The sequence below is a fragment of the Chlorocebus sabaeus genome, chromosome 22 (assembly GCF_047675955.1).
Source record: "Chlorocebus sabaeus isolate Y175 chromosome 22, mChlSab1.0.hap1, whole genome shotgun sequence".
Taxonomy (NCBI): Eukaryota; Metazoa; Chordata; class Mammalia; order Primates; family Cercopithecidae; genus Chlorocebus; species Chlorocebus sabaeus.
The window spans coordinates 88,321,593-88,346,576 of record NC_132925.1 but is presented as its reverse complement, the minus strand read 5'-3'; the positions used below and the strand labels follow the sequence as shown (position 1 = coordinate 88,346,576).

General features: G+C 47.1%; 1 protein-coding gene across 4 annotated transcripts in view; it reads right to left on the bottom strand.

Moving 5' to 3' along the window:
• DCAF1 (DDB1 and CUL4 associated factor 1) overlaps positions 1-16,646 on the bottom strand; it is a 100,383-nt gene extending 83,737 nt beyond the window's left edge. Inside the window, exons 1-4 of one of the 4 annotated variants that reach the window (XM_073010130.1) lie at positions 16,397-16,494; positions 13,793-13,839; positions 7,660-7,751; positions 1,309-1,426 (exon numbers count right to left, since the gene is read on the bottom strand). In XM_073010130.1, coding sequence (XP_072866231.1) covers positions 1,309-1,418 — 110 coding nt within the window. In that variant the 5' untranslated portion in view covers positions 1,419-1,426; positions 7,660-7,751; positions 13,793-13,839; positions 16,397-16,494. Of the gene's footprint in view, positions 1-1,308; positions 1,427-7,659; positions 7,752-13,792; positions 13,840-16,396 lie in introns of all 4 variants that reach the window. The other 3 variants (XM_007984392.3, XM_007984388.3, XM_007984390.3) reach the window with 3 other exon arrangements.
• Positions 16,647-24,984: the final 8,338 nt, after the last annotated feature.

Here is a 24,984-nt window from a genome sequence, read left to right as displayed (position 1 = left end):
GATTGTGCCACTGCACTCCAGCCCAGGAGACAGTGCGACACTCCATCTCAAAAAAAAAAAGATACATTCACCAAACAGTTACAAAATGAGTCAAATTTTTTTATTTTTATTTTTCTAATTTAAAAATAGGCCGGGCATGGTGGCTCACACCTGTAATCCCAGCACTTTGGCAGGCCGAGGTAGGTGGATCACCTGAGCTCAGGAGTTTAAGACCAGCCTGGCCAACATGGTGAAACCCTGCCTCTACTAAAAAGATACAAAACTTAGCTGGGCATGGTGGCAGAGGCCTGCAATCCCAGCTACTCAGGAGGCTGAAGCAGGAGAATTGCTTGAACCCAGGAGGCGGAGGTTGCAGTGAGCCGATATCATGCCATTGCACTCTAGCCTGGGCAACAAGAGCGAAACTCTATGGAAAAAAAAAATAAAAGGCCAGGCGCAGCGGCTCATGCCTGTAATCCCAGCACTCACTCTGGGAGGAGTCCAAGGCAGGTGGATCACCTAAAGTGAGGAGTTCAAGACCAGTCTGACTAACATGGTGAAACCCTGTCTCTACTAAAAAACAGAAAAATTAGCCGGGCATGGTGGTGGGAGCCTGTAATCCCAGCTACTCGGAAGGCTGAGGCAGGAGAATCGCTTGAACCTGGGAGGCGGAGGTTGCAGTGAGCCAAGATCACGCCATTGTACTCCAGCCTGGGCAACAGAGCAGAACTCTATCTCAAAAAAAGATAAAAATAAAAAAATAAAATTAAGAAAATTAAACAGCTTCGGCCAGGCGCGGTGGCTCAAGCCTGTAATCCCAGCACTTTGGGAGGCCAAGACGGGCAGATCACGAGGTCAGGAGATCGAGACTATCCTGGCTAACCCGGTGAAACCCCGTCTCTACTAAAAAAAATACAAAAAACTAGCCAGGCGAGGTGGCGGGCGCCTGTAGTCCCAGCTACTCGGGAGGCTGAGGCAGGAGAATGGCGTGAACCCAGGAGGCGGAGCTTGCAGTGAGCTGAGATCACGCCACTGCACTCCAGCCTGGGCGACAGAGCGAGACTCCGCTCAAGAAAAAAAAAAAAAAAGAAAGAAAATTAAACAGCTTCAGGAAGTAGGGAAATAAAGACTAAATCTGAGGAAAGAAAAAAATTGATTTAGAATTTACAGTCTAGGTGAAAATGTTCCTATGCTATTCTCCATACCAATTTTTTAAACTAGCTTGTGTGTGTGTGTGTGTGTGTGTGTATGTGTGTGTATCAAGAAATCTAGCATATGAGTGTGTCTGAGGTTTTTTATTAAACTAGGTTTTAAAAAAATTATTCATACCTGGTAAGGATAGGTACCATGTCCTGCCCACTGCCATGTTCCTTTTCCCACTGCTCCAGCAGGGTAGTGAGCTCAGCTTTGGAGTCCACATGTACCACTACTGTAGTCATGGCTTTGCCTAAGGAAGCAAAAATAAAAATTAAAAAAACAACCAATAAGTGAACACAAGCAAATAAAAGTGAAGAAGGGGTAGAAAAGGGATGAGAAAGCAAGAGAAATAATTAAAAAGGGAAATTTAAATTTAACCCCTTGAAACCTTTGGATTTATTTGTGGTACAGCGGAAAACTCAGGATACTCATCAAGCCTAGATACCCATTCAGTCATGATGAACAAGTACTTTCACCTTTCTCAGCCTCAGCTTCAACTGTCAAATGAGGCAAGAAGCTGGATCAAAACAATGACTCTTAACCTTTTGAGGAGCCCCTTTGAAAATCAGACAAAAGATATGGTAACTTTCCCTCATCAAAAATACATTTACTGCCAGGCATGGTGGCTCACGCCTATAATCCCAGCACTCTGGGAGGCTGGGGCAGGTGGATCATCTGAGGTCAGGAGTTCAGGACCACCCTGGCCAACATGGTGAAAACCTGTCTCTACTAAAAATACAAAAATTAGCTGGGCGTGGTGGCAGGTGACTGTAATCCCAATTACTTGGGAGGCTGAGGCAGGAGAATCACTTAAACTTAGGAGGCAGAGATTGCAGTGAGCCAAGATCATGCCACTGCACTCCAGCTTGGGCGACAGAGCAAGACTGTCTCAAAAAGAAAAAAAAAATAGATTTCCCTAATGCCTACCTGTTATACAACAATCCCAGGCCTAGATCGCTGAGGTTTGTGCTTACATTTTTTTAAGTACAAAATGTGGCTAAAACTACTCCTAAAAATATTTTGCTCGTTAGTTCTTTGAGGGAAGTTCTATCAAAGATAAACGGCACACTCCTGGTTTTTTTTGTTTTGTTTTGTTTTTTGTTTTTGAGACAGAGTCTCACTCTGTCACCCAGGCTGGAGTGCAATGGCACAATCTCGGCTCACTGAAACCTCCACCTTCCGGGTTCAAGCAATTCTCCTGCCTCAGCCTCCCGAATAGCTGGGATTACAGGTGCCCGCCACCACACCTGGCTAATTTTTGTATATTTAGTAGAGAGGCAGTTTTACCACATTGGCCAGGCTAGTCTCGAACTCCGTTTTATGTTTTTGTTTTTTTTTTTGAGACAGAGTTTCACTCTTATTGCCCAGGTTGGAGTGCAATGACATGATCTCGGCTCACTGCAACCTCCGCCTCCCGGGTTCAAGTGATTCTCCTGCCTCGGCCTTCCAAGTAGCTAGGATTACAGGCATGCGCCACCATGCTCAGCTAATTTTTGTATTTTTAGTAGAAACAGGGTTTCACCATGTTGGTCAGGCTGGTCTCGAACTCCTGACCTCAGGTGATCCGCCCACCTCAGCCTACCAAAGTGCTGGGATTATAGGTATGACCCACCATGCCCAGCTCTGTTAATTCTTAAGGAGAAGGCCAAGAAATGAAATGGACCCTATTGCCAGCGTGAAAGTGGAGAAGGAACACTATAAACTCATTTATCCTTCAAGTTTCCTAACCTCTCACAGCTGATTTCCTGGAAAGAAGACGCCAGAAGAGAGGCAGAGAAGGTTGGTTGGGTTGAGTGGTCAAACTAGGAATGCAGAAGGGCAGGGAGCTGAGGTGGGCTTTGGAGGTCCAAATAAGACACCCACATGCAAGAAGCTTATAAGGGGATCCAAAAGGGATAAATGAGACGCAAACATCTGACAGGTTATAGCATCAACTTCCTTATAAAACTAGCCTTAAAATCAAAATGTCATATTCTGCCAAGCAAAATGTGTTATCTTCTCAGAAATAGCAACCATTCCATAAAAAGAGCTTCACATCAGAAAAGAATTACTAGCTGATCTAAAATGAACACTTCTAAAGATATCTATCATAAAACCAAATAAAATACATGTAAAAGATGATATCATTATTACATTGCATTATTGCACTGCATTGTAAAACGCAAATAATATTTGTGTTTTCATCAAGTAGACGCAATTCCAGTAGTAGTGATTCACGTCACCTGGGTTACACATAACTCCAAAGGAAAATATCTGCCCCACCCCCAAAACTGAACAAAATCAAAAAGTTTTTGTTTTTTTTCTGTTTTGAGGTGGAGTTTCGCTCTGTCATCAGGGTGGAGCACAGTGGTGCAATCTCGGCTCATTGCAACCTCCACCTGCTGGGTTCAAGTCATTTTCCTGCCTCAGCCTCCCGAGTAGCTGGGACTACAGGCTCGTGCCACCACACCCGGCTAATTTTTTGTATTTTTAGGAGAGACAGGGTTTCACCATGTTAGCCAGGATGGTCTCGATCTCCTGACCTCATAATCTGCCCACCTCGGCCTCCCAAAGTGCTGGGGTTACAGCCGTGAAAACCATGTCTGACAGATTTTTTTTTTTAAGGGTCTCAGCGCGGTCCTAGCTCACTGCAGCAGCCTCAACCACCTGGGTCAAGGGATCCTCTCACCTCAGCCTCCAGAGTAGCTGGGATTACAGTATGTGCTGCCATGCCCAGCTTATTTTTATTTTTATGATTTGTTCAGGTGGGGTCTCACTATTGCCCAGGCTGGTCTCAAACTCCTGGCCTCAAGTGATCCTCCTGCCTCAGCTCCCAAAGGCTGAAACAACAGGCATGAGCCACCACACCCTGCCACATTTTCAGACTTTCTAAACAAAGTCACAAAAAGGAAGTGCTGTAGGTTTGACAGACTAATATGGACTTCTGACTTCAACCTGAGAAAACTCAAGTTGCATATTTTACTGTCTACTAACTATATATACATTGTTATTTTATTTTTTTTGAGACAGCATCTTGCTCTGTCACCCAGGCTGGAGTGTAGTGGCACAATCTCGGCTCATTGCAACCTCCACCTCCCAGGTTCAAGCGATTCTTCTGCCTCAGCCTCCCAAGTAGCTGGGACTTCAGGTGCACACTAGCACGCCCAGATAATTTTTGTATTTTTAGTAGAGACAGGATTTCACTACATTGGCCAGGCTGGTCTCGAACTCCTAACCTCATGATCCGCCCACCGTGGTTCCCAAAGTGCTGGGATTATAGGTGTGAGCCACTGTGCCCGGCCTTGATATATATATTTTTAAAACACATTTTCTTTTTTTTTTTTTAAAACAGAGTCTCACTCTGTCACCAGGCTGGAGTGCAGTGGCGTAATCTCGGCTCACTATAACCTCCATATCTCAGATTCAAGCAATTCTCCCACCCCAGCCTCCCAAGTAGCTGGGATTACAGGTGTGTGCCACCACATCCAGCTAATTTTTGTATTTTTAGTAGAGACGGGGTTTCACCATGGTTGGCCAGGCTGGTGTCAATCTCTTGACCTCATGATCCGCCCACCGCGGCCTCCCAAAGTGCTGGGATTATAGGCGTGAGCCACTGCACCCAGCCAAAACAAACTTTTTATTTGGAGTAATTTTAGATTCACAGAAAAGCTGCAAAGATAACAGTGTTCCCACATACCTCTCACCCAGTTGAGTTTTCGCTAATGTTACCATCTTATAGTGGTACAATGTCAAAATTAAGAAACCAGCATTGTTACATTATTAACTAAGCTCCAGACCTGATCCAGATTTCACCATTTTTCAAATCATGTGCTTTGTTCCACTATCTCATCTAGGATACACTGCATTCAGCTGTCATGTCTGTCTAGTGTCCTCTGGTCTATGAAGGATAGTTTGGGGGCTTGTCTTTGTTTTACATGACCTTGACAATCCTGAAGAGTACTAGCCAGGATGGCAGAATGTGGCAACAATTTAACCAATTCTTTCTTTCTCCTCTCTTTCTTCTCTCCTCTTTCTCTCTCTCTCTCCTCTCTTTCTCTCTCTCTCCTCTCTCTTTTTTTCTTTTTTAAAGAAGGGGTCTCCCTGCCATGTTGCCTAGGCTGGTCTTGAACTCCTGGGCTCAAGCAATATTCCTGCCTCAGCCTCCCAAAGTGCTAGGATTACAGGGATGAACCACCATGCCCAGCCTATCAAATATATATTTTTTTTTTTTGGAGATGGAGTCTCGCTCTGTCGCCCAGGCTGGAGTGCAGAGGTGTGAACTTGGCTCACTGCAACCTCCCCCTCCTGGGTTCAAGCGATTCTCCTACCTCAGCTTCCCGAGTAGCTGGGACTACAGGCATGTGCCACCACGCCCAGCTAATTTTTGTATTTTTAGTAGAGACGGGGCTTTACCATGTTGGCCAGGCTGGTCTTAAACTCCTGACCTCAGGCAATCTGCCCGCCTCGGCATCCCAAAATGCTGGCATTACAGGCGTAAGCCACTGCACCAGGCCTACCAAACATTTAAAGAAGAATTAACACCAATCCTTCTCAAACTTCTCCAAAACCTGACGAGGAAAGATACTTCCTAATTCATCCATGAAGCCATCATCACTGACACCAAAGCCAAATAAAGATATCACAAGAAAAGAAAGCCACAGCCGGATATCCTTTATGACCGTACACATACAAATCCTCAACAAAATACTAGCAAACAAAATCCAACAGTGTATTAAGAAAATTAAGGCCAGGCACGTGGTTCACGCCTATAATCCCAGCACTTTGGGAGGCCAAAGCAGGTGGATCATCAGGTCAGGAGTTCGAGACCAACCTGGTCAACATGGTGAAACCCTGTCTCTACTAAAAATACAAAAGTTAGGACTGGCATGGTGGCTCACGCCAGCGGTTTGGGAGGTCAAGGCAGGCAGATCACCTGAGTTCAGGAGTTCCAGACCACCCTGGCCAACATGGTGAAACCCTATCTCTACTAAAAACACAAAAATTAGCCGGACATGGTGGCATGCGCCTGTAATCCCAGCTACTTGGAAGGCTGAGGCAGGAGAATCGCTTGAACCCAGGAGGCAGAGGCTGCAGTGAGCCAAGATCGTACCACTGCACTCCAGCCTCGGTGACAGAGCGAGACTTCGTCAAAAAAAAAAAAAAAAAATTATCTGGGGGTGGTGGTGTGCGCCTGTCATCCCGGCTACTCAGGAGGCTGAGGCAGAATTGCTTGAACCTGGGAGGCGGAGGTTGCAGTAAGCCGAGATCATGCCACTGCACTCCAGCCTGGGCAACAGAGTAAGACTCCATCTCGGCGCGGGGGGCCGGGGGGGAAGGTAACACTCAATAAACTAGAAACAGAAGAGACCTCCTACAACATGATAAAGGGGATTATGAACAACCCACAACTAACATTATACTCAATGATGAAAGACTGAAAGCTTTGCCCCAAAAATCAGAAACAAGACAAGAATGTCTGCCTTTGCTACTTCTATCAAAACATTGTACTGGAGTCCTCGGCCTGGCGTGGTGACTCACAACTGTAATCCCAGCACTTTGGGAGGCCGAGGCAGGCGGATCACTTGAGACTAGGAGTTTGAGACCAGCCTGGCCAACATGGTGAAATCTCGTCTCCAATAAAAATATAAAATTAGCAGGGCATGATGGGGCACACCTGTAATCCCAGATATTCATGAGGCCGAGGCATGAGAATTGCTTGAACTGAAGAGGCAGACATTGCAATGAGCCACAATTGTGCCACTGCAGTCCGGCCTGGGTGACAGAGTGAGACTCCGTCTCAAAAAACAAAACAAAAAAACTACACTCTACTAGGGTCTTAGCCAGAGTAATTAGGCAAGAAAAAGAAATATAGCCTGGGCACGGTGGCTCATGCCTGTAATCTCAGAACTTTGGAAGGCCGAAGCGGGTGGATCATGAGGTCAGGAGTTCAAGATCAGACTGGCCAACATGGTGAAACCCCGTCTATACTAAAAATACAAAAATTAGCTGGGCATGGTGGTGTGTACCTGTAATTCCCAGCTACAGGGGAGGCTGAGGCAGGAGAATGGCTTGAAACCAGGAGCAGACAGAGGTTGCAGTGAGCCGAGATTGCACCACTGCAATCCAGCCCAGGTGACAGGCAAGACTCCGTCTCAAAAGAAAACAAAAAGTCTGTATGTGTCTGTGTGTGTGTGTGTGTGTGTGTGTGTGTGTGTGGTATCCAAGTGGAAAAGAAAGAAGTAAAATTATCTTTATTCCCAGATGACATAATCCATATACAGAAAATCCTGAAGAATCCACATAAAAATTATTAGAATAAATGAATTCAGCAAAGTTGTAGGGTACAAGAGCAACATGCAAAAATCAGTTGTACTGCTAAACAGTAGCCAAGAACAATATGAAAGTAAATAAAGAGAACAATTTCATTTACAATAGCACCAAAAATATACAAAATAGAAACAAATTTAATTTAAAAGGCACAAGGCCGGGAAGGGTGGCTCACACCTGTTAATCCCAGAACTTTAGGAGGCCAAGGTGGGTGGATTGCTTCAGCTCAGGAATTCAAGTCCAGCTGGGGCAACATGGCAAAACCTAGTCTTTACAAAAAAGGCAAAAAATTAGCCAGGCATGGTATGAAACTGTACAAGGTGTGTACCTGTACTCCCAGCTACTTGGCAGGCTGAGGTGGGAGAATCACCTGAGCCCAGAAAGTTGAGGCTGCAGTGAGCCAAGATCATACCACTGCACTCTAGCATGGAAGACACAGTGGGACCCTGTCTTGACAACAAAAAAGGCACAAACACAAGACTTGTATACTGAAAACTACAAAACATTGCTGGAGTCAATTCATGATGACCTAAATTTTAAATAACCTAAATAAACAAAGAGATATCCTGTGTTCACGGATTAGAAAGCTTAGTATCAATATGGTAATACACTCCAACGTGGTCTACAAATTAAATGCAATCGCTATCAAAACCCCAATGACAGACCAGGCTTGGTGGCTCAGGCCTGTAATCCCAGCACTTTGGGAGGCCAAGGCAGGTGGATCATGAGGTCAAGAGATCAAGACCGTTCTGGGCAACATGGTGAAACCCCATCTCTAGTAAAAATACAAAAATTAGCTGGGTGTGTTGGCAGGCACCTGTAATCCCAGCTACTCGGGAGGCTGAGGCAGGAGAATCACTTGAACCCAGGAGACAGTGGCTGCAGTGAGCCAAGATTGCGTCACTGCACTCCAGCAAAGCAAGAGACTGAGACTCCGTCTCAAAAAAAAAAAAAAAAAAGAGTTGGAAAAATCACACTTCTGATTTCAAAACTTGCTACAAAACTATAGTAAATGGAACAGCATGGCACTGACATAAGGATCAACGTATAGACAAATACAATAGAATTGATAATCCAGCAATAAGCACTCACATTTATGATCAATTTTCAATAAGCATACCAAGACCACTCAATAGGAAAAAAGTATTTTCTTTTTTTTTCTTTCCTTTTTTTTTTTTTTGAGACGGAGTCTTGCTCTGTCGCCCAGGCTGGGGTGCAGTGGCCGGATCTCAGCTCACTGCAAGCTCCGCCTCCCAGGTTTACGCCATTCTCCTGACTCAGCCTCCCGAGTAGCTGGGACTACAGGCGCCTGCCACCTCACCCGGCTACTTTTTTGTATTTCTTAGTAGAGAGGGGTTTCACCGTGTTAGCCAGGATGGTCTCGATCTCCTGACCTCGCGATCTGCCCATCTCGGCCTCCCAAAGTGCTGGGATTACAGGCTCGAGCCACCGCGCCCGGCCGGAAAATAATATTTTCAATAAGTAGTGCTGCCCGGGCACAGTGGCTCACGCCTGTAATCCCAGCACTTTGGGAGACCGAGACACGCAGATCACTTGAGCAGGAGTTCGAGACCAGACTGGCCAACATGGTGAAACCCCGTCTCTACTAAAATACAAAAATTAGCCGGGGGGTGGTGGTGCACGTGTAACCCCAGCTACTCAGGGGGCTGAGGCAGGAGAACTGCTTGAAGCCAGGAGGCGGAGGTTGTGGTGAGCCGAGATAGAGCCACTGCCCTCCAGCCTGGGCGACAGAGCAAGACTCTGTTTCAAAAAAAAAAAACACAAAAAAAAGTACTGATGAGGCTGGGCGCGGTGGCTCACATCTGTAATCCCAGCATTGTGGGAGGCCGAGATGGGCAGATCAGGAGGTCAGGAAATCGAGACCATCCTGGCCAACATGGAGAAACCCCATCTCTACTAAAATACAAAAAATTAGTCAGGTATGGTGACACACGCCTGTAGTCCCAGCTACTAGGGGGGCTGAGGGAGCGGAATCGCTTGAACCTGGGAGGCAGAGGTTGCAGTGAGCTGAGACTGTACCACTGGACTCCAGTCTGGTGACAGAGCAAGACTAGTCTTAAAAAAAAAAAAAAAAGTAGCCTGAGACAATTGGATATTATCACACAAAACAGTGAAGTTGGATCTTTGCCTCACAGTATACGCAAAAATGGGCCAAGTGCTTTGGCTCATGCCTATAATCCAACACTTTAGCCAGATCACCTGAGGTCAGGAGTTTGAGACAAGCACGGCCAACAAGTTGAAACCCATCTATACTAAAAATACAAAAAATAGCCCGGCATGGTGGCGGGCATCTGTAATCCCGGCTACTCAGGAGGCTGAGACAGGAGAATCACTTGAACTCGTAGGGGACAGAGGTTGCCCACTGCACACCAACCTGGGCAAAAGGGTGAGACTCTGTCTTTAAAAAAAAAAAAAAAAAAAAAAAAAAAACGGCCAAGAAACACATGAAAGACACTCAACATCAGTCACTAGGGAACTGCAAATCAAAACCACAATGAGCTATCACCTCTCACCTACTAAGATGACTATAGTTTAAGAAATGAGAAAATACAAGCATTGGCAAGCATGTGAAGAAACTGGAACACATATTGCTGGTAGAAATGTAAAAGAGTATAGTAGTTATAAAAAACAGTTTGGGACTCTCTCAAAAAGCTGTAGGGGTTTTTTTTTAAGTCACATGTAGAATTACTGTACGACCCAGCAATTTCACTACTAGATATATACCCAAAAGAACTGAAAACAGGGCTGGGTGTGGTGGCTCTTTGGGCACTTTGGGAGGCTGAGGTGGGCAGATTACCTAAGGTCAGGAGTTTGAGACCAGCCTCACCAACATGAAAAAACTCCATCTCTACTAAAAACACAAAAGTAACTGGGCATGGTGGCACATGCCTGTAATCCCAGCTACTGGGGAGGCTGAGGCAGGAGAATCACTTGAACCCAGGAGACAGAGGCTGCAGTGAGCCAAGGTCACATCACTGCACTCCAGCCTGGGCTACGAGAGCAAAACTCCATCTCAGGAAAAAAAAAAAAAAGGGAATTCAAACAAAGACTTATACACAAATGTTCAGGGTAGCATTATTCACAATAGCCAAAAAGTAGAAACAACCCAAAAAGTCCATCACCAGATGAACAGATAAACAAAATGTGGTATATTCACACAATGGAATATTCAGCCATAGAAATGAATGTAGTAGTAACATGCTATAGATGTGGAAAAACCTTGAAAACAGTAAGTGAAAGAAACCAGACACAAAAGGGCACATATTGTATGATTCTATTAATATAAAACACTGAAGGCTGGGCGCAGTGGCTCACACCTGTAACCCCAGCACTTTTGGAGGTCAAGGTGAGTGGATCACGAGGTCTGGAGTTCGAGACCAGCCTAGTCAAGATGATGAAACCCCATCTCTACTAAAAGTACAAAAATAAGCCAGGCGTGGTGGTGTGCGCCTGTAGTCCCAGCTACTCAGGAGGCTGAGGCAGAAGCATCGCTTGAACCCGGGAGGCGGAGGTTGCAGTGAGCCAAGATCACACCGCTGCACTCCAGCCTGGGCGACAGAAAGAGATTCCGTCTCATTAAAAAAAAAAAAAAAAAACCTTGAAATAGGTATACCAATATACAGAAAGCTAACTAGTAGTTGCCAAGGGCTTGAAGAAGGGGGAAAATGGGTAGTGACTGCTAAAAGGGTATGAGGTTTCCTTTTAAGGTGATAAAAACATTCTAGAACTAGAAAGATAACAGTTGCACAACACTGTGAATCTACAAATGCCACTGATTTGTACATTTCAAAATGGGTAGTGGTTAATTTTATGCTATGTAAATATACCACAAATTTTTAATGAGAAAAGAATTGATCCAGAAGAGACTGCTTCTTAGATAACTTAAGCAGTTAGATTACTAAAGCACATAAAGACATGATTTTTAAAAAAACACTACCTCTAATAAAGATGAATTCAAGGGCATTAAAACACTAAAATTTTATATTTTTTAAATTTTTTAATTTTTATTATTTTGTAGAGACAGGGTCTCGCTATGTTGCCCAGGCTGGTCTCAAGTTGCTGGGCTCAAGCAATCCTCTCCACTTGGCCTTCCAAATTACTAGGATTGTACCCATGAGCCACCAAGCCTGGTCTAAAACACTAAAATTTTAGAGTTCAACTTAGAAACATATACATATATACTTCTGGAATCATTTTCAGAACTTCCAACTAATCTATGCCTGAAGATAATTATAACTTTGGGAATAAGGCCAGGCATGGTGGCTCACACCTGTAATCCTAGCACTTTGGGAGGCTAAGGTGCAGAACACAAGGTCAGGAGATCGAGACCATCCTGGCTAACATGGTGAAACCCCGTATCTACTAAAAATACAAAAAATTAGCCAGGCGTGGTGGCAAGAGCCTGTAGTCCCAGCTACTTAGGAGGCTGAGGCAGGAGAATGGCATGAACCCAGGAGGCAGAGTTTGCAGTGAGCTGAGATCACGACACTGTACTCCAGCCTGGGTGACAGAGCGAGACTCCGTCTCAAAAGAAAAAAAAAAAAAACCTTTGGGAATAACCATTTGCCCAAGCAAAATATAAACCTTAGTGAGACCTTGTCTCTATTATTTAAAAAAATAATAATAAATAGGCCAGGCGTGGTGGCTCACGCCTATAATCCCTACACTTTGGGAGGTCGATGTGGGTGGATCATCTGAGGTCAGGAGTTCGAGACCAGTCTGGCTAACATGATGAAACCCCGTCTCTACTAAAAATACAAAAAATTAGCCAGACGTGGTGGCAGGCGCCTGTAATCCCAGCTACTCGGGAGGCTGAGGCAGGAGAATCGCTTGAACCCGGGAGGCAGAAGTTGCAGTGAGCCGAGATCGCACCACTGCACTCCAGCCTGGGCGACAAGAGCAAAACTCCATCTCAAAAAAATATTAATAATAATAAAGAATAAAAAAATATAAAGGCAAGGCGTGGTGGCTCACACTTGTAATGCCAGCACTTTGGGAGGCTGAGGTGGGAGGATCACTTGAGCCCAGGGGTTTGAGACCAACCTGGGTAACAGTGAGACCTTGTCTCTATTATTTAAATACATAAATAAAGGAAAATACAAACTTATAACAGACTTAATAATAGCAATGTGAATTAATTTAGTATCAATGAAAGCAGTCAGCAACTGGGTGTGCTGGCTCACACCTGTAATCCCAGCACTTTGGAAAACCTAGGTGGGCAGATCGCTTGAGCCCAGGAGTTTGAGACCAGCCTGGGCAACACATGATGAAATCCTGCCTCTGAAAAAAATTTAAAAATTAGTAATAGTGGTACCTACTTCAATGTTTTTTTTTTTGTTTTTGATTTTTTGTTTTGTGAAACGGAATCTCGCTCTGTTGCCCAGGTTGGAGTGCAGGGGCGCGATCTTGGCTCACTGCAACCTGTACTTCCAGCTACTCAGGGAGGCTAAAGCAAGAGAACTGCTTGAGCCTAGGAGGTGGAGGCCGCAGTGAGTCAAGACTGCACCACTGTACTCCAGCCAGAGCAAAAGTGCGAGACCTTGTCTCAAGAAAAAAAAAAAAAAACCGGCTGGGCACAGTGGCTCATGCCTGTAATCCCAGCTCTTTGGGAGGCCAAGGCAGGCAGATCACCTGAGGTTGGGAGTTTGAGACCAGCCTGACCAACATGAAGAAACCCCGTCTCTACTAAAAATACAAAATTAGGCCGGGCACAATGGCTCACGCCTGGTAATCCCAGCACTTTGGGAGGCCGAGGTCGGTGGATCACAAGGTCAGGAATTCGAGACCAGCCTGGCCAAGAGAGTGAAACTGCGTCTCTACAAAAATACAAAAAAAATTAGCCGGGCATGGTGGCACGCGCCTGTAATCCCAGCTACTCGGGAGACTGAGGCAGGAGAATCACTTGAACCCGGGAGGCAGAGGTTGCGGGGAGCCGAGATTGCACCACTACACTCCAGCTTGGGCAACAAGAGCAAAAAGACAGTCATCTTCACCTTGTTATGCCCAAGACAGTGAGGATGCATTACTCAAGTTCTTAAGTGAGTTATTTAAGTGCTATGAAGAAATGATGGCCTGTCCAATGGTGACACGATAGTTACTAATTAGTGAATATCTAGTATGGAACAGACATTGAGCTAAGTAATTTACTATACTTACATTATTCTGAATTTTCACAACCATCCTACCCTTTTTTACACATGAGGAAACAAGCTCCGAGAGGTCCCCAAGACCAGCTGTACTAGGTAGAAAAAGGATTTCAAGGATTCAAATCCCAATTCTGCTGACATACCTGTGAAGTCTTGGTTATTTAACTTCTCCAAATCTCAATTTCCTTATCTGTAAGATGGAAACAGTTGTTGTGCGGGGTTAAATGACAATATTGTCCCCATGGTGGGATAATACAAAGCCTCAAGAAATACTTATGTAAAATTTCCTTATCCTAACAAGTGTCTGCTAGCGTATTCCACAAAATAAATATACAGATACCACACACAAAAACAGAAAAAATATGGCATAATATTAACAATTGTTTGCCGGGCACAATGGCTCATGCCTGTAATCCTAGCACTTTGGGAGACTGAAGTGGGTGGATTACTTGAGGCCAAAGTTCAAGACCAGACTGGCCAAAATGGCAAATCCGCATCTCTACTAAAAATTAAAAAATTAGGGGAGGCTGAGGCAGGAGAATGGCAGGAACCCGGGAGGCGGAGCTTGCAGTGAGCCGAGATTGCGCCACTGCACTCCAGCCAGGGGGACAGAGCAAGACTCCATCTCAAAAAAAAAAAAAAAAAAAAAAAAAATTAGCCAGGCATGGTAGCACACACCTGTAATCCCTAGCTACTCCAGAGGCTGAGGCATGAGAATCACTTGAACCCGGGAGGCGGAGGTTGCAGTGAGCCGAGATCATGCCACTGCACTCCAGCCTGGGCAACAGGGCAATACTCCGTCTCAAAAAAAAAAAAAAAAAAAATTAAAAACTTGCCAGGCACAGTGGCTCAAGCCTGTAATCTCAACACTTTGGGAGGCCAAGTCGGGAGGATTACTTGAGGTCAGTTGGGCAACATTTCAAGACACAGTCTACACAAAAATTTAAAAATTACCCAATCATGGTAGCCTGTGCCTGCAGTCCTAGTTACTCAGGAGGCTGAGGCAGCAGGCTCCTTTGAGTCCAGGAGTTAGAGGCTGCAATGAGTTATGATCACACTCGAGACCATCCTGGCTAACACACTGAAACCCTGTCTCTACAAAAAATTAGCCGGGCGTGATGTCAGGCGTCTGTAATCTCAGCTACTCAGGAGGCTGAGGCAGGAGAATGGCGTGAACTTAGGAGGCGGAGCTTGCAGTGAGCCGAGATCGCATCACTGCACTCCAGCCTGGGCGACAGAGCGAGACTCCGTCTCAAAAAAAAAAAAAAAGAGTTATGATCACACCACTGCACTCCAGCCTAGGCTACAGAGCAAGATCCTGTATCTAAAAAAAACAATCCAGGTGTAGTGGCTCGTGCCTGTAATTCCAACACTTTGGGAGGTTGACAAGGGAGGGTCACTTGAGTTCCAGACCAGCCTGGGCAACACAGTAAGACTACTGTCTCTACAAAAAATAAAATAATAAAAATAAAAAATTTAAAAACTGTGTAATAGGCAGAACAGTAAAACACTGTACTCAGCAACTACCCAAGAGGTGCTGAGCAAAAAACGATTTCCCTACATTCCCCAAATTCTCTATTATCTCAACATCCAAAAATATATATTTACTCAAAAATGGGTAATGAATAACTGCTATATAGAAAACCCAAATGTTCACATCATTAAGAAAAATACTAAATCGATTCCTAAAATCTACATATACACACTCACATAAACATTAAAGGTAAACTCCAGTAAGCTGGAAAAAGAAAATGAAGGATATTACCAATTAACCTCTCATTCTGTACATTAACAATGCATTTTGAACAGGAAGATGCTACTAATATAAAAAATTAAAACGAGTAAAGACTAATTAAAAGGCTTCATCGAAAAAACAGGGTAAGGAAAAACCGAGACCAACATGACGTGGCCAAGGACAAGTCATTTCTGACTCAAAAATAACTAATACAAACATTCCAAAACTATTTCCTCAGCAAATGGAAAACCAGAGCGCTGCCACTGCAGTAAGAGGAAGCCAGACAGAAAACCGTCTAGGAAGTGAAGTTGTGAAGCAAACGCTTCTGAAACCCCAGTTGAAAACTACTATAACCCCCGGAAACAGACTCCCGGGAAGTTTGGCGGGCACTCTGAGGTTTGACTCCAGGCTGCGGGACCCGCACACCTCTTTCCAACCCTTCCCTTCTTCATGGGGATGTGAGGAGTGACCAGAAAGCTCCGCCCCCGTCGCAAGGTCCAAGAGCCGGGCGGGTGCAGGGAGAGGTGGCACGAGGCCGAGAGACTGGAGAGCCCGCCCAGGTGACTGGAGCTGGAGGCGGAGACACAGTCCGTGAAGAGGCCCGCCGTATAGTACGGAAGATGGAGCCCCCCAAGCCCGTACGGAACAGAGACTAGGAAGATTGGAAGGGAAAAGATGACAAGGGATATGAAATGCGCCCCTCCCTCCAGGTAGGGGCGGACACACCCCGCCCCCCCACTCCGGGCGGAAGAGTTACTCTCGGGAAGCTTCTCGTGGGGAGTGGAGGAAGAACGTGGAGGCCCCGCCCCCGGGACAAGAATCAGGAGGAGGAAAAGTCCTGTCAGGCCCCGGGCCCAGCCTCCCGGCTGACCGGCCCGCCCCCTCCTCGCCGGCGGCCCAAGCAGGTGCCGCCCCTCCCCCAGCCCGGCGCCCACTCTGCCGCCCGGCCAACCACGCGCCCTGCTTCCTCGCGCCCCTTCCGTAGAGTCGCCTCCCTCCATTTCCCACTCACCGTCCGAGGCGGCTCCGCCACTGCCCCCCCCCCGACCCCGCCAGTGGCCACAGTTCACACACACAGCCTCAGGTCCCGCACTCACTCTTCACTCACATACACACACAGCGCGACCACGGCTCCACAGCGGCCCACATATTATGCGTCACTCGCGCGCTACGTGCACCGCGCGCGCGGGCGCGCGCGCCTACTTGGCGCGAGGACAGTGAGCAAGGGGCAGGAGGAGAACGCCTGCACGATCCGAGGAAAATCGAAGAGCCCCGGGGACGCCTGGGAAATGAAGTTCCGCGTCTAGGGGCGGGCCCACCAGTCCCAATTGACGCATGAGCTCTTCGCCCCGCGCATTGACTTCTGGATTTGTAGTTTTCTTGGATAAATGCGAACTGCTGAGTACTCATTGGCTGCTTCGGAAAGCGGAAGTGAAAAGTGAGGGAGTCAATCCTTCCAAGACAGTACTATAATCGCCTGATGCTTTAGTGTCTTGTTCTGACCTGTGTGCGCAAAGAACCTCTGTTTTATTCGGCTGTTTGCCTCATCTTGCCTAGAACATACCGTGATCCAAGAAAATATTTTCTCATAAATATATCAGAAATCACAGCACTCATTAAAACAGAAGGCACTAGTTGTTTTTTATGTGTTTGTTTGTTTTGAGACAGAGCCTCGCTCTGTTGCCCAGGTTGGAGTGCAGTGATGATCTCAGCTCACTGCGACCTCCGCCTCCCGGGCTCAAACAGTCCTCCCACCTCAGCCTCCAGCTGAGACTACAGGTGCATGCCATGACACCCAGTTAATTTTTGTTTTTGTTTTGTGTGTGTGTATTTGGTAGAGACATGGTTTCACCATATTGGCCAGTCTGGTCTCGAACTCCTGGGCTGAAGCAGTCCACCCACCGGGGCCTCCCAGCCTCTTTGTTCTCCGTCCTTTTTTTTTTTTTTTTTTTTTTTTTTTTTGAGACAGAGTCTCGCTCTGTCACCCACGCTGGGGTGCAATGGCGCAATCACAGCTAACTACAGCCTCAACCTCCCGGGCTTGAGCTGTCTTCCCAAGTAGCTGGGACTATGGGTGTGCACCACCACACCCAGCTAATTTTTTAAAATTTTTGTAGAGACGGAGTCCCACTGTGTTGTCCAGGTTGGTCTTGAATTTCTAGGCTCAAGCGATTCTCCTGCCTCAGCCCCCCAAAGTGTTGGGATTACAGGTATGAGCCACTGCGCCCAGCCTCTCTTTTTGTTCAAGACCTAGCCTGTAGGAATCAATAGATACTTATTGCAGGTATTATACGTGAGGCAGAGAAGTGAAAAATCAAAAGCTCATAGATTGAGGCAGGACTGACTTCACAGGTCCCTTAATTCAATTTCTTCATGTTGTTGGGAAAAATGAGGCCCAGAGGGAGTGAGTGACTTGCCCAGCATCACACAACCAATTAACAGCAGAACCAGAAGACTCCTTACTCTGACCAGCGGTCCCTTTTGCGGGGCATAGAAGATAAACATGACTCCACATTTGAGGAGAATCTTGACCTGACAAGATCCTACCCAACCTTCAAGGCCTTACGCAGCTCATTATCTCTCTGGGAATGCTGAGCAAGTCTCCGTGCATTTCAATGAGTCTTCACGGACAATACTGTCACATGAACACAAGACACAGCAAGCCTGCCACTATGCTCAGTGTTCCACAGCTAGTAAGGAACCTGAATCCTGGGTCCCTTGGTTTCACTCCCCACTAGATCCCATTTTCCTCTTTCCAGAAAAGAGACCATCCTCCTTCTCTTAAATGTGTACTCTACTGTGTGCTGGAAGCGCCACAGACATGTCACCTCTCTTCACTTCTTTCTCCTGCGACAACACACAGCTTTCTTCTCCGTGCTTCTGGAACTTTGCTTCTATCAGTAATGGCCGCTACCATTTCTTTCAACTTTAGAGCATGCTGGGCTCTGAGCCAAGTGTTCTAGCCACACTCTCTCATTTAACCCTCACTACCCTGCCACACACACAGGGAAGATATGGTTAATCACCTTTACAGATGAGAAATCTGAACCCAGAGAGGTAGATCAAGGAATGGAACCCACATGCCTTTCCTCCAGCACTCCTTCAGGTGACTTTCCTGGGCCTTGAACCTAAAATGTATGGAGATGGGACATTTAAGCCTTAGATATCTCCCCTCTGTCTATGGTCTAGCCGGCCCAGTGATGACTTCGCCACTGGCTGGGTTCCTAAAAGGCAGAGCCCTTAAGGGAGCTCAAGGCCCAGCTCACCAGCTCCTGGCACTGCCTCAGCCTGCCACCAGATGGCACTGCTTCATTTCAGAAACCCAACCTGGTCAGAGTGCTGTGGCTCACGCCTGTAATCCCAGCACTTTGAGAGGCTGAGAATCTCTTGATCCCAGGAGTTCAAGACCAGCCTGGGCAACATAGAGAGACACCCCCCCCCCCCCCCCCCACTCCACTGTCTCTACAAAATATCTTAAAAATTTGCCGGACATGGTGGTGCATGTCTGTAGTCTCAGCTATTTATGAGGCTGACATGGGAGGATTGCTAGCGCTTGGGAGGTTGAAGCTGCAGTGAGCTGTGATTGTGCCACTACACTCCAGCCTGGGTGACAGACAGAGACTCTATCTCAAAAAAAAATTTTTTTTTATAATTTTTTTTTAAAAACAGAAACCCAGCCTGGGGTCCTGGGTTGGTGATGGGAGCAAGAAGCATTAACAAGGGGCTTTGGAGAAGCTAGGGCCTAGGAGGCAGGGGAAGCAGAGCAGGAGACAAACAGGGCCTGTCCAGCAGCCACACCCTCAGGATTCTGCACTCTTAACTCCTGCAGCCTCGTCTGCCCCTGCCAACACCTCCCCCTCCCCAACACACACACAGGCACACACCTGCAGGCACCTTCAAACACCTCCTTCCCACCTCTGGGAAGGGGAAGAGGGAGCACCCAGGCTTTCCCAACTGCTCACACATTCCAAGTGTGCTTGGTGGCATATTTCACAGTTCAAGTATTACCCACATGTGCCAGATACACAAGCATGCACACTACACATTAGGCACCTAGTCCTCACAACAAATAGTTTCACATCTAAGCATATGCACATACAAAGCTACAGACAATCCAGGCCCACACACCTGGCTTAGTTCTGGCACATGGGTCCTGCACCACTGGGAGGAGATTTATTGGCCTCTTTGGTAGGACATCTCTGGACTCCCTCTCACCTTGCTCTGCCTGTTCCACCCCCTGCTCCCTGGTGTGCTCAAGAAAGAGGAAGCCCCATCTGAAAGAGTGAGGAGTGCTTTGGGGGCTGCCCAGCAGCAGAGAAAAGGCAAGAAGACCCCAACTCTGGCCCCAGGACCAAGGCCTACAGATAGGCATGCTCTACCTACTCCCACCTCCAAGCATGCCCACTCCCTGGCTAGGAAAATGGACAGCACCAAGCCCTCTGAGCTTCAAGCTTCTCCTTCATTCTCCTCCCTCTCCCGCTCCCATCCTTCTGTGAGCTTTCCACTCCCAGCACCTCCTTCTAGGCTTACCCAGGTGCTCCCACCAGCCCACCCTCACCCTGGTGCCACCCCACAACTCCTGCGCTTCCTCCAGCAATTGCCTGGGGCTGGAAAGTGAGGCCAGCTGTCTCATATCCACCCCTGCTCTCCTGTTGGCTAGACAAGACTGCTATTACAAGGGTCCAGGAGTGTTGCAGGAGCTACCAATTAGAGGCTCAAGACTACCAGGCTTTGGGAACACTAGCCTGGACAAAGAGGAAATCCCAATCATTCACTGGGTACCCTGCTCCTGCCTGGTGGCCCCTATACCCCACCCCCATAAAATGAGGAGAGGGAACACCACAACATTTCCCAAAGAGTGTGTAATTATGTCTGATTACATCTACATCCACTACTCTCAATTTACAGAGAAAGAAACAGACTCCAAAGTCAACAACTTAAGTGTCGACATCGGCCAGTGGGCACAGGTAACAGGGAGATAAAAAAGCAAGCACACCTAGCCTCTTTTGCCTCAGGTTCCTGGGGTTGGAACTCCTTCCAGGAGGAAGAGTGGAGTCAACATTGGGATGAGAGTCTGTGTTGGCCTGGCCTCCAAGCTCTCAGAAGCCCCTGAATTTTTATTTACATATTTATTTTCAGCTGGAGCCTCACTCTGTCCCCAGGCTGGAGTGCAGTGAAGCAATCTCGTCTCACTGCAACCTCTGCATCCTGGGTTCAAGTGATTCTCCTGCCTCAGCCTCCTGAGTAGGTGGGATTACAGGTGCCTGCCACAATGCCTGGCTAATTTTTGTATTTTTAGTAGAGATGGGATTTCACCGTGTTGGCCAGGCTGATCTCGAACTCCTGACCTCAAGTGATCCACCCACCTTGGCCTCTCAAACTGCTGGGATGACAGGTGTGAATCACTGTGCTCTGGTCACCCCTGGATTTTTTGAAAGACCATTCTACAAGATTCAGGGATCTCTGGCCTGACCCATTTGAAGGTACTCTGGAGACTGCTGGGGCAGACCCTCATGATGACTCAGGTCAGAAAGAGTTTACCACTCTATCAGTTCTTTCATTTTGAGAGGGCCTGTGCCTGGCACAGTGGCTCACACCTGTAATTCCAGCACTTAGGGAGGCTGAGACAGGAGGATTGTTGAGCCTAGGAGTTCAAGACCAACCTGTTGAGCCTAGGAGTTCAAGACCAACCAACATGGTGAGACCCTGTCTCTAGAAAAAATAATAAAAATAAAAATAATTCTTATAGCCAGGTGTGGTAATAATCCCAGCACTTTAGGGGGGCAAGGCAGGTGGATCACCTGAGGCCAAGAGTTCAAGACCAGCCTGGCCAACATGGCAAAACCCCATCTCTGCTAAAAAATTACAAAAATTAGCCAGGTGTGATGGTGCACGCCTGTAATCCCAGCTACTCAGGAGTCTGAGGCATGAGGATTGCTTGAACCCAGGAGCTGAGATCATGCCACTGCACTCCAGCCTAGGCAACAGAGCAAGATTCTGTCTTGAATAATAATAATAACAATAAAATTAATAATAATAATTTTTTAAATTAAAAAAAGAGAAGGCCTAGAAAAGAATGGCTTTGCCGAATGGGACAAATTCAGAGGTCAGAGACTCACCCCACCTCCCGAAGTAAATACCTCTACCATGGGCCTATACCTCTTGGAGATGTTGCCAGATAAAACCTGGGGTACCCAGTTAGGCCTGGGAGCCAAAATCATCAAGGAGGGGAGTTTCTAGGTATAGAGGGTGTCGTGGGCTCTTACCATGGGGAAGTTCTTCATCCCTTAGAGGTGGAGATGTCTCTCTATGAAAAGTTACATGATGTTCCTGAGGGGAGCCACCTCTGCCCTGCTCCTGCTTCACCAGGTCCAGGCTTCTCACAAGATAGCCTTTTGTGAAGTCACAAAGCTGGTTGCCTCCCCACAGGACCAGGGACCAGGACAACCAGGGACTAGTGGGCATGACTTTAGGGGAGAAAGGACTTCACAACAGCCTGTAGGCTCTGGAGAGGGGTGTGGAGTCTGGAGGGGCTCAGTGGACCAGCCTCAGGCTGTAGTGGGCAAGAAGGGTTATTGGAGACTGAGGATAGAATTAGTTTCTCGTGTCTCAGTGATCGCCAAAAGATGAGAACAGTTGGGGCCTGTGCCTGTATTCCTTGACCATTGTCCTGTCCCTTGAGACCCTAGGGCTGGAGGAGGACTCTTGCCCCTTTTGAATATATATAAGGGTCCTGATCACTGATGTTCTAGGTCATCCATGGAAAAAGGAGGTTAAGGCCGCTGAGCCAGGGACCAGATCTTCTCTCCTCAGTGCCATCCCTCTGTGACCATCCACTTTCTTTTCTTTTCTTTTTTTTTTTTTTTTTTTTTTTGAGATGGAGTTTCACTCTTGTCGCCCAGGCTAGAGTACAGTGGCATGATCTTGGCTCACTGCGATGTGCACCTCCCAGGTTCAAGCGATTTTCATGCCTCAGCCTCCCGAGTAGCTGAGATTACAGGTGCCTGCCACCACACCTGGCTAATTTTTGTATTTTTAGTAGGGACAGGGTTTTATCATGTTGGCCAGGCTGGTGTCAAACTCCTGACCTCAAACGATCTACCTGCCTTGGCCTCCCAAAATGCTGGGATTACAGGCATGAGCCACTGCACCTGGCCTGACCATCCATTTTCTACCTGTTTCCTGGGCAAGCACATGCTACCAAATTCTGCTGCATTGAAAAGCAGCCCTGGTAGTCTTGGGGCACCCCTACCTGTTGGATTACGCAGAGGAAGAAGAGTGTCAAGAGAAGAAACTGGAGCACTCAGTGCCCACTCTCTCCAGAGGGTAGAGACTACCACCTCCTGAAGAGGCAACCCAGGGGAGAAAACAGAAAACAACCCAGGAGAAAAAGTGTCATTCCATAAAATGTGGAAACTCAGTTACTGCCTTGGAAGGTCACACCTCGTAAGTGGGGCATGGGGGCAGCCACTAAATGGAAACCTTGTCTTAAAAACAAGTGGCAAGGTGTGGGTGCCTTACGCCTGTAATCCCAGCACTTTGGGAGGCCGAGGTGGGCAAATCATCTGAGGTCAGGATTTCAAGACCAGCCTGGCCAACATGGTGAAATCCCATCTCTACTAAAAATACAAAAAATCAGCTGGGCGCTCCTGTAATCCCAGCTGCTCGGGAGGCTGAGGCAGGAGAATCGCTTGAATCCTAGAGGCAGAGGTTGCAATGAGCCAAGATTACGCCGCTGCACTCCAGCCTGGGCGACAGAGAGAGACTCCGTTAAAAAAAAAAAAAAAAAAAAAAAAAAAAAAAAGAACTAAACTGTGTTTTAAGTTAGGATTCCTGAGCCCTTGCCCTGTGCCTGGCCCTGCACCCTGTGTCTTCAGTGCTGAGGAGAATGCAGCACAGACCCTGCCCTCAAGGCTCACAGTCTAAGGCCTGAATGACCATGTGCAGCTCCCTCCCTTAAAATGAAGGCTGCTATTCCCAGAAGTCAGGGGCAGCCTGGAACCCAAGAGCCTTGTATCCCTGTCCAGGGCACTACATTTCACGAAGGCAAAAACAGACCAAATCCTGTGGACTTTTGGCGGTTAAGCTAAGACAGTGTCTCACTGCCTCTCAGGGTCTGCAGGTCTGGGTCTTGGTGTCATTATGTTGAGAGTGGCTCACCACCATGTGTCTCCTCCAGACCAAGGAGACCTCTTGGCCATTTTGTGTTCAAGCCATGCCTCCACTGAGGGTTTCTGCCATCCGCTCTACAGAGCCAACAGGCATCCTGTGGGACAGGTCTGGTCTGACGTACAGGAGACTAGATGTGACTCTGGGCAAGTTTCCTCATCCATCCCCCATAAGGAGGGCTTTACTAGATCTATGATCTTTCTTTCTTTTACTTCTTTTCCTTCCTTCCTTCCTTCTTTCCTTCCTTCCTTCCTTCCTTCCTTCCTTCCTTCCTTCCTTCCTTCCTTCTTTCCTTCCTTTCTTCCTTCCTTCCTTCCTCTCTTTCTCTCTTTCTCTCTTTCTTTCTGAGACAGAGTCTTGCTCTGCTGCCCAGGCTGGAGTGCAATGGCACAATCTTGGCTCACTACAACCTCTCTACCGCCCCCGTTCAAGCGATTCTCCTGCCTCTGCCTCCCGAGTAGCTGGGATTATAGGCGCATGCCACCATGCCCAACTAAATTTTGTTTCGCCAAGTTGGCCAGGCTGGTCTTTAACTCCTGACCTCGTGATCCACCCACCTCAGCCGCCCAAAGTGCTGAGATTACAGGTGTGAATCACTGTGCCTGGCCTAGGTCCATGATTTTCAAATTATGTTAGTATTACGATTTTACCACAGAGTCCTTTTGGTCCCAGCGAAATCTTGTATACCTCTTTGTTAAGTAGAGAAAAGGAATGATGCAAGGGATTCTAGGACATGATGTAGCAGAGAAACTCCTAGCGTTACAAGGAATGCAGTTTAAAAATCATGCACCAGCCGGCCGGGCGCGGTGGCTCACACCTGTAATCCCAGTACTTTGGGAGTCCAAGGCAGGTGGATCACAAGGTCAGGAGTTCAAGACCACCCTGGGCAATATGGTGAAACCCTGTCTCTACTAAAAATACAAAAAAAATTAGCTGGGTGTGTTGGCGGGCGCCTGTAATTCCAGCTACTCAGGAGGCTGAGGCAGGATATTTGCTTGAACCTGGGAGGTGGAGGTTGCAGTGAACAGAGATTGAGCCACTGTACTCCAGCCTGGGTGACAGAGCGAGATTCTGTCTCAAAAAAAAAATGCACCACATGGCTTCCAGACCCCTTCAGGTGCTGTGAATCTGTGACTGCAAAGCCTGGGCTTTATGAAAGATGGGAACAGGACAAAGAATGCCACATATAGTGGCCACCTCAAGAGTCCTGCTCTGAATATTTTTGCCACAACTATTTCTTGTTCCTGGTTCCAGTTCAGCTTATTTCCAGCCACCAGCGTGTCCCCAGCCCACCTCTCAGTGGGCCCTCTGCTCCTACCTTTGCTCCTCTCTTACAGGATCTGAAATCAGCATCTAGACCTTAGGGGCTCAAAGTCCACATGGGTTCTAAGTCAGGAGTACAACAGTCACCTCTCTGTACCTGAATCCAAT